Genomic DNA, 14539 nt, shown 5'->3' on the forward strand with positions numbered 1-14539 from the left:
TCGTTCAACGTTCGTGATCGCTCCGTGGATTTGTATCCAAGGTTTTGATCGTTACAAGGGATCTGCACCAAAGGTTTGAATCGCCACAAGAGGTAACGATTCTATCACTGATCATGCCCAGTTGTGCAGTACACAGACACACTGAAAGCAAATGGTGACAGTCAAGAAGAGATTAGACTACGTTTTTTTCCCTTTTTTCTTAAGAGCTAGAGCTAGAGCTTGGCTTCAGTCTCTACCTTCAAACTCAATAACCACATGGGATAAATTGAAGAAAGTCTTCTTAGCCCGATACTTTCCACCCAGCAAAACAGCTATGCTAAGAGCTCAAATCAATGGATTTAAGCAAAAAGACAATGAATCTCTTTTCGATGCTTGGGAAAGATACAAGGACATGATGCGACTCTGTCCACACCATGGACTTGAAGAATACTTAATTATCCATACTTTCTATAATGGTCTGCTGTATAACACCAAGATGAATTTAAGCGTTGCCGCTGGCAGTGCTCTAATGGACAAACCTTATGGCTCAAAATCATTTCTAATGGGGAGGAGAATGTGCTGCTGTAGAGAAACAAACTACGAAAAGCGGAATGTATGAAGTCAATGGCATAAACCGCATCAATGCTAAAGTGGATGCGCTTACTCAAAAGATTGAAAGCTTGGTCGTACCACCAGCAGCTACCGTAGATGTTATAACACCAAACTATGAATTATGTGGAACCACTGGCACACTAATGCTGATTATCAGTTATTGGCTGGTGTACCCACCGACCAAGTAAACTATGCCCAAGGAAACCCATATTCAAACACTTACAATCCTAGTTGGAGGAACCATCCAAACTTTTCCTATAAAAGTAACAATGCTTTGTTTCCACCAAACCCGACACCTGCTATTCCACCTGGCTATCAGAAAAGAGCCCCTATTGCTCCACAATCACCTAGAAAGTCAAATTTGGAGATCATGATGGAAAACTTTATAAATACCCAAGCTCAATAAAATAAAGAATTTGCAAATCAAAACGCTCATACGAGTGAACTGATGAAACAATTGTCAAATAAGTTTGATGTTATGGCTACCCATAACAAGATGTTAGAAACCCAGATCTCTCAAGTAGCCCAAAAACAAGCAGCAGTAGCAGCCCCAGCTGAATCATTTCCTGGTCAACCTCAACCAAATCCAAAAGGCCACGATAATGCTATCACACTTTGGACTGGGACAAAACTAGATGAACCAACTGACCCAAAAATTCAAAACTCGGCCATGTATCAAAATTTCGGTAAAGGACCCGAAAAAGTAAAAGAACCAACCAATGATGGAAAGAAAGACGAAAGCGAAGAGGCAAAAGATAAAGAACCACCTTATGTGCCTCCACCACCATACAAACCACTTGTGCCTTATCCCCAAAGGCTTGTTAAATCCAAAAATGAAGGACAATTCAAGAAATTTATGGAACTTTTGAAGCAACTAAACATAACCATACCATTCACATAAGCCATTACTCAAATGCCTTCATATGCTAAATTCCTTACAGAGATTCTATCCAACAAGAAAAAGATTGAAGATGATGAAATTGTTATGCTTACTGTAGAATGTAGCGCTATCATTCAAAATAACATGCCTCATAAACTGAAAGACCCTGGTAGTTTTTCCATACCATGTGAAATCGGAAAGTTTATCATAGACAAAGCTCTATGTGATTTAGGAGCCAGTGTTAGTTTAATGCCCTTATCCACGTGCGAAAAATTCAATTTGGGAGAATTAAGACCAACAAAGATGTCTCTACTACTAGCTGACTGTTCCGTTAAATTTCCCGTAGGTATGCTAGAGAACGTTTTCGTTCGTATAGGACAATTATATATTCATACTGACTTTGTGATAATGGATATAAAGGAGGATTCCCACATCCCTATTATTTTAGGAAGACGCTTTTTAGCCACAGCCGGAGCCATCATAGATGTGAAGAAAGGAAGGCTGACATTCAAAGTCGGAGAAGAAAAAGTTGAATTTCTCTTAGCTAAATTCCTACAAGCACCAGCTATAGATGACTCATGTTGTCTCTTAGACGTCATAGACGAATGTGTGAAAGAAATGGAGAAGGAACCATTTAAGTATACTGAAGTACTAAAGATTCCAACATCTTCTATATTAGAATATGATGATTGTCATGAGGCATACGTAGATGACAGTATGAGAGAATGTCTAGCACTAACCCCAAATCCAATACCATGCCCCGAGAAACCTTCATTAGAACTTAAAACACTACCCAAAGATATAAGGTATGAATTCCTAGATACCGAGCTTGAAAGACCAGTTATAGTCAACGCTGACTTAGGACAGATATAAACCGAAAAATTACTCCATGTCTTAAGAAAATATCCAACAACTCTAGGTTATAACATCTTCGACTTAAAAGGAATAACCCCCTTTATATGTATGCATCGAATTATGCTAGAGGAGGGTTGTAAAACCTCTAGAGAGCATCAGAGAAGAGTAAATCCCATCTTGAGTGATGTAGTCAAAAGGGAGGTACAAAAGCTATTAGAAGTATGAATCATATACCCGAGATCCGAAAGTAACTGGGTCAGCCTGATACATGTCGTTCCAAAGAAGGGAGGTGTTACCATTATTAGTAATGAGAAGGGAGAATCTGTTGCTAAAAGAACTCAAACTGGATGGAGAATATGCATAGACTATAGGAAATTAAATAAAGACACTCGTAAAGATCACTTTCCATTACCTTTCATTGATCAAATGCTTGAATGACTAGCTAAACATTCTCACTTCTTCTATTTAGACGGATACTCAGGATTTTTTCAGATTCCTATCCATCCTGATGACCAAGAAAAGACTACTTTCACATGCCCTTATGGTACATTCGCCTATCGACGAATGCCATTTGGATTGTGTAATGCCCCTGCAACATTTCGGAGATGCATGATGTCGATATTTACTGACTTTATAGACGACATGATTGAAGTGTTTACGGATGACTTCTCTGTTTTTGGGCAAAGCTTTGAAGGATGTCTTTCGAACCTAGAAATGGTACTTGAGAGATGCGTTAAGGTAAATCTCGTGTTAAATTGGGAAAAATGCCATTTCATGGTCCGACAAGGAATTATACTCGGGCATGTCATATCCAATCGAGGAATTGAAGTGGATAAAGCGAAAATTGAAATTATAGAACATCTTCAACCTCCGAATACCGTTAGAGAAATTCGCAGTTTCTTAGGACAAGACGGTTTCTACCGACGATTCATTAAGGATTTCTCTAAGATGACAAAACCACTGACACGTTTATTAATGAAAGACGCTGAATTCATATTCGACAAAAAATTCTTAAAAGCGTTCGAACCTCTAAAAAATGCTCTTATTTCATCACCCATTATGAGACCACCTGATTGGAGTAAGTCATTCGAAATAATGTGTGACACTAGTGATTACGCTGTTGGCCCAGTCTTAAGACAAAGAAGATAAAAAGCTTCATGCTATTTATTACGTAAGTAGAACCCTAGACGACGCGCAGATGAACTACCCCACCACAGAAAAAGAAGTCCTAGTCGTTGTGTTCACTTTAGATAAATTTTGTTCCTACTTAGTGGGAGAAAAAATAATTGTCTATACCAACCATGCCGCAATTAGGTACCTGTTAAGTGAGAAGGATGCTAAGCCAAGGCTTTTAAGATGGATCCTACTCTTACAAGAATTCAATATAGAGATCGAAGACAAGAAAGACACCGAGAATGTAGTTGCAGATCACCTATCTAGGATAGAGGAACTAAAACTTGAAAGAGTGCCCATCAATGATGATTTCCCCTACGATCGACTTGTAGCCCAATTAGAAGTCGAAAGCGAAACGATCGAAAGCTCTTTAATATATAATGATGCAGAAACCAATGAAGTTATGGAATATATTTGCACCAAGACCACACTGCCATGGTATGCTGACTTTGTCAACTACCTAGCCGCTAAAGTGCTTCCACCAAACCTAACATACCAACAAAAGAAGAAATTTTTCCACGATCTTAAACACTATTATTGGGATGAACCACTACTTTTCAAAAGGGGAGACGATGTTATTTTCCATCGATGTGTCCCTGACTCAGAAGTAAATGACATCATATCCCACTACCACTCTGCATCCTATGGAGGGCACGCAAGCACCTCGAAGACTTGTGCGAAAATCCTACAATTTGGCCTCTTTTGACCTAATATATGGAAAGATGTCCACATCGCGATAAAAAATTGAGACCGGTGCCAACGCACTGACAACATCTCCAGACGCGATGAGATGTCACTGAAAGGTATCCTGGAGTTATAAGTCTTTAATGTTTGGGGTATAGATTTCTGATGGTTCGTCTAGCTATATATAAAATATAGTCTGTCGGGTACTTGACTGCAAGTGCACAGTCCAGTCGCTTTAGTTTTGAAAGATATCGATCCCACAGGGACTTATGGTCAAACTAGTGTTACTAACGTCACTATGTTTAGCAAAGAGAATTGATTAGTAGAAGTTCGGGGGTAATATAGTAAATCTAAGGGGAACTTTTGGTTTTAAGAAAGAATAAATGGAAGGAATCAGTATGCAGCGCATTAATTGTCAGGGATTCGATAAGTCACCGGTGAATATTTTAAATGCCAAATATCTCTCAGTAGAAAATGTTTATTTAAAAGAGTTTATCTCACACTCTCGTGGTTATTGATTCGGCCTATAATTTTAAGTCAGAATGTACGCTCTCGCTGTCCCATTTGAAGTCAACATTACTTTTTGAAAATAAATAAGTTCTAATTGCTTTTAAAGTGCTCTCGCTGTTTTTAAACTCAATGCCTAATTTTTACTATCCAGCTCGAGCCTCACGCTCTCGCGATTGTTGGTTCTCACCTTAGTTAATTTCCCACTCTCGTAACAAAACCGTATTAAATAGCTTTTCACGCTCTTGTGATAAAGTTAATTAAATTTAGATTAAAAACTTCAGCCTAAAAGGTTATTTGAGAAAAAGGGTTTTCACCGGTTATTATTAAATCCCATCAAATTAAGTTGCTACATACCGATACCGGTAGTTTAGCCGGACATATTAATTAAAGCAAACGCAAGGCATAAACAGATCAACATTGCGGCAAACATACTTATAATAATAAATGGGCAATAATAATAATAATTCAAAAAAAACCTGGAGATCGAAGTACACAGGTTAGCGATTCTTGGAGTACTTGAGCAGTCCTCCACAAGTCGGTAGGCTTTGCTTCTTCGATACAAATTACTACTAAAATTAAATAAAGTGTAGTAGTTCCCCAGTGTAGGAAACTACTACTATGGCTAACTGGAAAACTAACTGGAAAAAGGGAAACTATAAAAATAATGGCGAATACAATAAGGCATCGGAAACAAGGTTGCTGGAAAGAAAGAAAAAATGCTGAAAGCTAGAAAGCTGAAAGTTAAATTGCAGAGCGTAAATCTCAAAGTAGGCGTCCTTAATTTTTCCCATTTGAGTCCTTTATATAGTGTCCATTAGGTCTTGGTAATTGAGAAAATCAAGGAAGACTTGGTCTTGAGTGAGGAATCCGTGGGAATAAGTTTGTTGAGGAAATTTAGGCACGTATGGGTGTTGTGGCTGACTGTTTCAAAGCGCACTTTGTGGCCGCGTGACGCTCGTCATGGGCCTGTGACGGTCGTCACAGTCTGGGTCGTGACGAGCGTCATGAATGTGTGGCGGTTGTCACATCAGCAAAATCTGCATGATCTGTTTTTCTGGTTTTTCTGTGCTTTTTCACCTGTTTCTTCTTCTTTTTCTTCCTTTTCTTCATTTGGCTCTTTAGTGTGTGGAGATTCAAATACCTGCAAAGACAACACGAATACTTGCGCAATAATCGGGATATTAATCAAAATGGTGTGATCTTTGAGTGTAAATTAAGGAAATTATCTGATGTGTTTTCGCGTTATCAAACTCCCCTAAACTTGAATCTTTGCTTGTCCTCAAGCAAACACAATTTGAAAACAAAATTAAACGCGAATACATTACCTGTTCGTACGTGGTTGTCAGGTGGATTAGTAGGATGTCCGATATTGAGTAAAACACCAAAGATATTGTGACGACACGAGCTTTCAGCTTTAGCATAGATCTCCCCTTTACACAAGCCAGTTCAAATCATGCTATTATAGCTCGACCTAGTGTCTCTGTCTCTATTTCACCCGGTTTCATTCTAGCGCAATCACATTAAGCCCTTTGCCTCCGCACGCACTTAGTGAAGTAGCCGGTTAGTGACTTTGATCCTTTTCTTAGCACGGGGGTCTGGTACACTAGTATGGTACCCCTTTATATATCCCATTTTTGAAGGTTGTGGGGGATCAAATCGTAGTTCGCCCTACCGAGTCCAGTACCAGGTACCTCTGGACCAACCAACTAGGGTTTCTATCCCTTCTTTTTGCATAGCTTTGCAACTTTTTGTATTGTTCGTTTATCAATTTTCTTGATAGCAACAGTATGAAGGAATTTCTTAATTTGTAGGCATCAAACACTTATATTCATCGGCTTTCCACGTGGTTTGCGCTTGAGACGGTGCTGACTGCTAGTATAAACTACTAGGGGTTAATCTAGAATGGAGACTTAAGGTGTCGGTATAATGGTTATTCAAACTGATCTCGTAGAAATAAGGGATATAGGGTGTCGGGACGGTATCAATCTTGTTAGATCTTTCTCAGTTTTCCTGACAAATCCTCCGCGGGACAACCTATGTACTCGTAGGGTATGCATTTAATCTTAAGGAAAAAAAAATTGTTATGCCAAAATATGTATAAATGATTGAAAAGGACAAGCAAAATTTTTTGTATTGGCTGAAAATATTAGCAATAGAAACAAGTAAAGGAGTGATAAGGATTTCCTCCCACATTTAAACAATGCATTATCCTCAATGCGACCGTATACAAAAGTAAAAAGGAAAGAAACAAAAGTCGCTGCTCGTCATTACGCGGCTGGCTTCTTCGTGCTCTGACTCTTACTCTTGCGCGCTCACCTCTTCCTCGTTGGGTAGGATCCAATCCTACGTGTTGAGTGTATTCCTGGATGGCATCTACGCGATCAGTCAGGGCACTTATCTGGTCTGAAAGTTCCACCATCCCCTGATCATGCCAGTGAGCATAATCGTGCTGATCCTGCTGCATTTGCTGGATCGCTTGCATCATTTCTGTTTGGCGGTCTTCCATTATTTGGTTGTGTCGTAACATCTCGGCGTAGATGTTTTCCATGGAGGCGGGTCTTCGTTTGCTTCTTCGTCGTCCTCGGGAAGAATTCTTTGCAGCGTGCTCTTGAGGTGGTTGAGGCATGCCTCTGTCAAGCTCCTCTTCGACTTCATCTGTACCATTACCAGGATTTCCATCATTTGGCTCGGGGGCTTCCAGATCAAAAGTCCAATTTGTCATTTCTCTTGGATCTGTGCGGTTCCTATTGGGCATGATGATGCTTCATACTGTCTTGTTTCTGACAACTGGATGATACTTCCCATCATCTCTTGCTTTGATTAGGTGTGAGGCACGGCAATAGTCGATGTCGAGGAATTCTGCTTCCAGGGCTGGTAAGTTGGCTAGCCTATCTCCCAGGTTCAAGCCTAATGCTATGGAGGTGATAATTCCCCCATAACATAACGCCTGGATGCCTCTCATGCAAGCAGCCTGGATGTTGGCTAGTAGGAACGGAGTAACATTGAATGCAATTTGGGCAAACACACAGTGGAGAAGGAAAAGTTCCTTGGAGTTTACCTTGTGGTTGTTGACTCTTCCAAAAACGGTGTGCCCTAAGACTCGATGAAAGTATCTAATGGCTGGGTTGTGGATATAAGTTGCGTTAAGCGTATCCCGGCTCGTTGCATTCATGTTGGTGAGGTTGTGCCAAACTTGGAATGCTATCTCTGAACATCCTTCTAGAATGCAGCAGTGAATTCCTTCTCCATGTCGGAAACCAAGCATTCTCGCTATCTGGGTTTGATTAAGGGAATACTCTGTGCCGAACATTCTAAATGTGGCTACACCGGTGAGATATTGGGTAGCTCCAGGTGGAGTGATGTATAAGTAGGAACTTAGAAATTCCAGGGTCAGCACTTCGTAGGTTGGCTGCGGTGTGGTACAAAGCTGCGTCAAGCTGGAGGCAGCTAGCATCCATTCCACACCCTCCAAAAGTCCTAACTCTTTTAGGCATTCTGTAAGAACAAAAATTGTTCTACAACAGATTCCTTGATTTTGATGATAACAAAGGATGAAACCAAAAATGGCACCCTAACGAAAAGTTTCTAAGTGTGCAGGGTTCTAAAGAAAGAAGTAAGAAATCTGATGATGTCATCAGATAGAGTATCAGATCAGAAGCATATTATCAAATGATCAGAAGCTCTGAAGTAGAAACAAGCTCAAGAAAGTCTAACTCTGAACTAAACAACAAGTATCAGAAGCATCTGAACAAGAAGTAAGTCCTAGAACCTCTGACTCTGAACAACGCTATCTGAAGAATCTATTTAGATCAACATCAGAAGCAAGATTCCAAGGTTCTCCAGAAACACAAATACTCTGATTATGGATTTGCTAATCATGAAAGAGTAACGTTGAAGACAAGTAAAGATTTTCAAATGGATTTCCTAATTGAGAAAGAGACGTTAATCTCCAATCTCAATAAAGAAAATACTACTTGTGGTAAGTAGTCATTTCAAGAAGAAAAAGTCATCCTGCATTAGCTAATTATGTGATGGCGTAACTTCATCTCAATATCCACCAGTTTCAACTACTACTTCAACTGATCTATATAAAGGATTGAAAATCAATTTTCAGTAACACATATACGAGGAAAAATCATACTGAAACATCAACAAGAAAAACACTCTTGCTCTCTATCTCACAAAGCTTTTGCTTATTACGTGAAAAACTCTTGTTCTTAATTTTGTAATACTTGCTTTCTTAGAAGCACTCTAGTTTACATAAATCCTTCTTCTATTGTTTGTTGATTTCCTCAAGTGACTCTGTGTAGTCTGTATACTTGAGAGGGCTAAGAGATTTTTATCTTAGACGTTGTTTGTAATCTTTCAAGATTAGTGGATTAAGTCCTTGTTGAAGGCGAAATCACCTTGGCCGGGTGGACTGGAGTAGCTTTGTGTTATAAGCGAACCAGTATAAAATCATTGTGTGATTTTCATTTTGAAAAGCGCTTATTTTTCCAAACAATTCAAACCCCCCCTTTCTTGTTTTTCTCACCTTCAGTTGGTATCAGAGCTCCGGCTCTGTTATTGATTTTCTAATCAAACACTTAACCGTGTAGAGAGATCCAGTACGAGAAAAACAATGGCCCACTCAAATGAAAGAGATTCTTACAATGCCAAGCCTCCTGTTTTTGATGGAGAAAAATTTGATTACTGGAAAGATAGAATCGAAAGTTTCTTTCTTGGTTATGACGCTGACCTCTGGGACATTGTCACAGATGGATACACACCTCCAGTCTTAAATGGAGCTGAAGTTCCCAGAAGTAAGATGTCAGAAGATCATAAACGTGTCTTCAAAAATCACCACAAGGCCAGAACAATACTTCTAAATGCTATATCATACAACGAATATGAAAAGATCACCAACAGAGAGACAGCCAAAGATATACTTGACTCTCTGAGGATGACTCATGAAGGAAACTCTCAAGTCAAAGAGACAAAGGCTCTGGCACTTATCCAGAAATACGAAGCCTTCAAAATGGAAGATGATGAAGCTATAGAGGCTATGTTTTCTAGATTCCAAACTCTTATTGCAGGTCTCAAGGTGCTGGACAAAGGATACACAACTGCAGATCATGTTAAAAAGATAGTCAGAAGTCTGCCAAAGAAATGGAGACCTATGGTTACTGCTCTGAAGCTGTCAAAGGATCTGAACAATATCAGCCTTGAAGAACTTGTTAGTTCTCTCAGAAGCCATGAGATAGAACTAGAGGAGGATGAGCCTCAGAAAAAGAACAAGTCAGTAGCGCTGAAGTCCAGATCTGAAAGACGGAAACCTGACAGAACCAAAGCTCTCCAGGCAGAAGCTGAAGATACGGACGATTCTGAACCAGAAGACTCTGATGATGAAGAAGAGTTGTCCCTACTAACCAGAAGAGTCAAGCAACTCTGGAAAAAGAGGAACAACAACAACTTCGGAAGATCAAGACCCAGAGGGGATCGATCAGAGTCAACTTCAAAAGGTAAAGCTAACAAAGATATTACCTGTTATGAATGTAAAGAAACAGGTCATTACAGAAATGAATGCCCCAAGTTGAAGAAAGACAACCCTAGAAAAGAAAGCTTCAAGAAAAACACTTTCAGAACAAAGAAAGGACTGATGGCCACCTGGGACGATAGTGAATCTGGATCATCAGAATCTGACTCTGATGAACAGGCCAACGTAGCACTTATGGCTATCACATCCAGCAGCTCAGATGAAGAATCTGAAGAGATATCCTATGCAGCAGAGTTCAGACACCAGTCATGGTACCTGGACTCTGGATGCTCGCGACACATGACGGGAAGAAAGTCTATGTTCCAAAGCCTGGAACTTAAAGATGCTGGATTCGTAGGTTTCGGAGGAGATCAGAAAGGAAGGATCAGAGGCTCCGGAACTATTGGTAATGGTACTCTTCCCTCTATATCTGATGTTCTTTATGTAGAAGGATTAATGCATAACTTGTTATCCATAAGTCAATTAAGTGATAACGGTTATGATGTAATCTTCAATCAAAAAACATGTAAAGCCATTAATCAGAACGATGGTTCTGTCCTTTTCACAGGCAAGAGGAAAAACAACATTTACAAAATAAATCTTTCTGATTTAAAAGATCAAAATGTTAAATGTCTAATGTCAGTTCACGAAGAGCAATGGGTATGGCATAGACGCTTGGGCCACATTAGCATGAGGAAACTTTCTCAGCTAACTAAACTCGAGTTAGTCAGAGGCCTACCTAAACTGAAGTTTTCTTCAGATGCTCTGTGTGAAGCTTGTCAGAAAGGAAAATTTTCAAAAACATCTTTTAAAAAGAAAAATGTTGTTTCTACCTCCAAGCCTCTGGAACTTCTTCACATTGACTTATTTGGTCCTGTGAAAACAGCATCAGTTAATGGAAAGAAGTATGGACTAGTCATTGTAGATGATTACAGTCGCTGGACATGGTTAAAATTCCTTAAGCACAAGAGTGAGTCTCACTCTGTATTCACTAGTTTCTGTTCCAAAGTGCAAAAAGAATTTGACTCTAAAATTATTAGAGTCAGAAGTGATCATGGTGGAGAATTTGAAAACAAAGATTTTGAAGAATTATTTGACTCTAATGGAATATCCCATGATTTCTCCTGCCCTAGAACTCCACAACAAAATGGAGTTGTAGAGAGGAAGAATAGGACACTCCAAGAGATGGCCAGAACCATGATCAATGAAACTAATGTAGCAAAGCACTTTTGGGCAGAAGCTGTAAATACAGCGTGTTACATTCAGAATAGAATCTCTATAAGACCTATTCTAGAAAAGACTCCCTATGAACTGTGTAAAGGAAGAAAACCAAACATTTCTTATTTTCATCATTTTGGATGTTCTTGTTTTATATTAAATACTAAAGAACATCTGAACAAGTTTGATTCCAAAGCACAAAAAGGTATTATGTTAGGATACTCAGAACGCTCTAAAGGCTATAGAGTATACAACACAGAAACCAAAATTGTGGAAGAATCAATTCATGTCAGATTTGATGATAAGCTTGACCCTGAAAAGTCAAAGCTAGTTGAAAAGTTTGCAGATTTGGAAATCACTCTTGTAGAATCTGATAAAACTCCAGAAGCAACTGTCACTCAGAACTCTGAAGAAATAAAATCTCCAGAAATCCCAAAGAAAGTCAAAAGTCGTATCAATGTATCTGAAGATTTGATTCTGGGAAACAAGGACGAACCTGTCAGAACCAGATCTACCTTCAGAACCTCTGAAGATATTCCTCTGGGACTAGTGTCTCTGATTGAGCCTACGTCTTATGATGAAGCACTTCAGGATAACGACTGGGTGGCAGCTATGCAAGAAGAATTGGATCAATTCTCAAAGAATGATGTCTGGGATCTCGTTCCTAAACCCAGAGGCACTCATGTCATTGGAACCAGATGGGTTTTCAGAAACAAGCTGAACGAGAAAGGAGAAGTTGTCAGAAACAAAGCACGACTGGTAGCTCAAGGTTATAGTCAACAAGAAGGTATTGATTATAATGAAACTTTTGCTCCAGTCGCGAGGTTAGAATCTATTCGTCTTCTTGTATCTTTTGCTATTAATCACTCTATCAAATTATATCAAATGGATGTCAAGAGTGCATTTCTTAATGGTTATATTTCAGAAGAAGTGTATGTCAATCAACCTCCAGGCTTTGAAAACTCAAATTTTCCAGAACATGTTTTTAAACTTAAGAAATCCTTATATGGACTCAAACAAGCTCCCAGAGCTTGGTATGAACGATTAAGCAATTTTCTTCTGGAACAAAATTTTATCAGAGGGAAAGTTGATTCTACACTCTTCTGTAAAAACCTTAATAATGATCTCATGATATGCCAGATTTATGTTGATGATATTATTTTTGGTTCTGCTAATATCTCTGTTTGCCAAGAATTTTCTAAGTTAATGCAGGCAGAATTTGAGATGAGTTTAATGCAAGAACTAAAGTTCTTTCTGGGAATTAAAATTAATCAAACTCCAGAAGTCACGTACGTCCATCAAAGTAAATATATTAAAGACGTTCTGAAGAAGTTTGACATGACTGAATGCAACTCTGCAAAAACTCCCATGCACCCAACTTGCATTCTGGAAAAAGAAGAGGTAAGCAACAAGGTTTGTCAGAAGCTCTATCGAGGTATGATAGGCTCCCTTCTCTATCTGACTGCTACTCGTCCTGATATTCTTTTTAGTGTCTGTCTTTGTGCCAGATTCCAATCAGATCCTAGAGAATCTCATTTAACAGCAGTTAAGAGAATTCTTAAGTACCTGAAAGGAACTCCTAACCTGGGCCTGATGTATGAGAAAACATCAGAGTATAGACTCTCGGGTTATTGTGATGCAGATTATGCAGGAGATAGAATAGAATGAAAAAGCACTTCTGGAAATTGCCAGCTTCTGGGAAACAATCTGATATCCTGGGCTAGCAAAAGACAATCAACAATTGCTCTATCAACTGCAGAAGCAGAATATATCTCAGCGTCACTGTGCACAACTCAGATGCTCTGGATGAAGCATCAGTTAGAAGATCTGCAAATCTTTGAGAGTAACATTCCTATCTTTTGTGATAATACTGCTGCTATTTGTTTAAGTAAGAATCCCATTCTACATTCCAGAGCCAAACACATAGAAATAAAACATCATTTTATCAGAGACTATGTTCAGAAAGGGATAGTAACTTTGAAGTTCATTGATACAGAACATCAATGGGCAGATATCTTTACTAAGCCTCTAGCTGAAGATAGATTTCTTTTTATCTTAAAAAATCTGAACATTCAAAATTGCCCAGAATGAAGTATGGCTCTGAAAAAAGTAAAATGAGACTCTGATGTAAACAAATGTATTTCTGCCTCTGACTCTGATACTTCTACCAAGTTAAGAGGATATCTGAGTTAGAAATCTTCAGAAACCAATCCTTTGGTATTCCTGAAGATCAGATACATCAACACGTGGAGCTCTAAGCGTCTAACCCTAGAACTTCTAGACAGCTGTCAAAAGAAATCAAAGGTCAGAACGTTTGAAATCTCCTAGAGCAGTGTGCGTACTGTTGGGATTAGACATTCATTTATTAGCTGTAATCATTTTTCCCCTCAAACGTGCTATTTTGATTTTTGTGCTAACGCTGGAATGTGTGTCGTTTTGCATGTGTTTACTTAGAGTATATAAACACTTTCTCTCACTTTTCACACTTATCACTCTCACTCACTCTAAAACCCTAAACCCTCTTTCGAAGCATTCTCTGCAAGTTCGTCATCAATCTTCTTCTTCTTCTTCATGGATGCTCAACAACAAGAAGTTTTTAACTTCTCTCAACAGATGGAATCAAGTTCTAATCCCCAAACCTCAAACACTCAAACTCCAACCGTTACAGGCGTCACCATCACCCCTGTCTACAAAGAACCCCACGTTCTTGACCGAGAACGCCATATCAACCTTTCAACTCCTTTTGAAGGTTTGGACGTGCTGTGTGAATCGTTGGTTGATTTCGACAATCTAAGAAGAAATGGCGTTGATCTAACTGGAGAACTTCGTCAACAAGGGTGGGAGAACTATTTCCAAAGGTTGTATGGTCCTATTTACCCACTTCTAGTCAAGGAGTTCTGGAGACATGCAGATGCAGATGACAACTTCATCGTCTCATATGTTCTGGGGGTGAAAATTGTTATTACTGAAGCGTCTATTGCTTCCTTGTTAAACATGGAGCAAAGTGGAGGAAAAAGGATTTACAACATTCCTCCTAGGTCAAAACGCATCACTGAAGTCATCAATCCAACAATCTTCAAACCCAACGTTGAAGGAAACCCCTCTAAGAACAA

General features: G+C 39.1%; 1 protein-coding gene and 1 non-coding gene across 2 annotated transcripts; one reads left to right on the top strand and one right to left on the bottom strand.

Moving 5' to 3' along the window:
* Window positions 1-313: 313 nt before the first annotated feature.
* Window positions 314-420, bottom strand: LOC127133657 (small nucleolar RNA R71). The gene has a single exon (XR_007807609.1). It is a non-coding gene; the product is annotated as a small nucleolar RNA R71 (small nucleolar RNA).
* A 1084-nt stretch (window positions 421-1504) lies between these two features.
* LOC127129422 (uncharacterized) lies at window positions 1505-2344 on the top strand. Its single transcript, XM_051058609.1, has one exon. The coding sequence runs from the start codon at window positions 1505-1507 to the stop codon at window positions 2342-2344; it is 840 nt and encodes a 279-aa protein (XP_050914566.1).
* Window positions 2345-14539: the final 12195 nt, after the last annotated feature.

This window comes from Lathyrus oleraceus, chromosome 3, assembly GCF_024323335.1.
Source record: "Lathyrus oleraceus cultivar Zhongwan6 chromosome 3, CAAS_Psat_ZW6_1.0, whole genome shotgun sequence".
NCBI lineage: Eukaryota > Viridiplantae > Streptophyta > Magnoliopsida > Fabales > Fabaceae > Lathyrus > Lathyrus oleraceus.

Excerpts from the sequence above, each read along its gene's own strand:
- LOC127129422 (XM_051058609.1), top strand. The coding sequence starts at position 1,505 with ATGCCTTCATATGCTAAATTCCTTACAGAGATTCTATCCAACAAGAAA.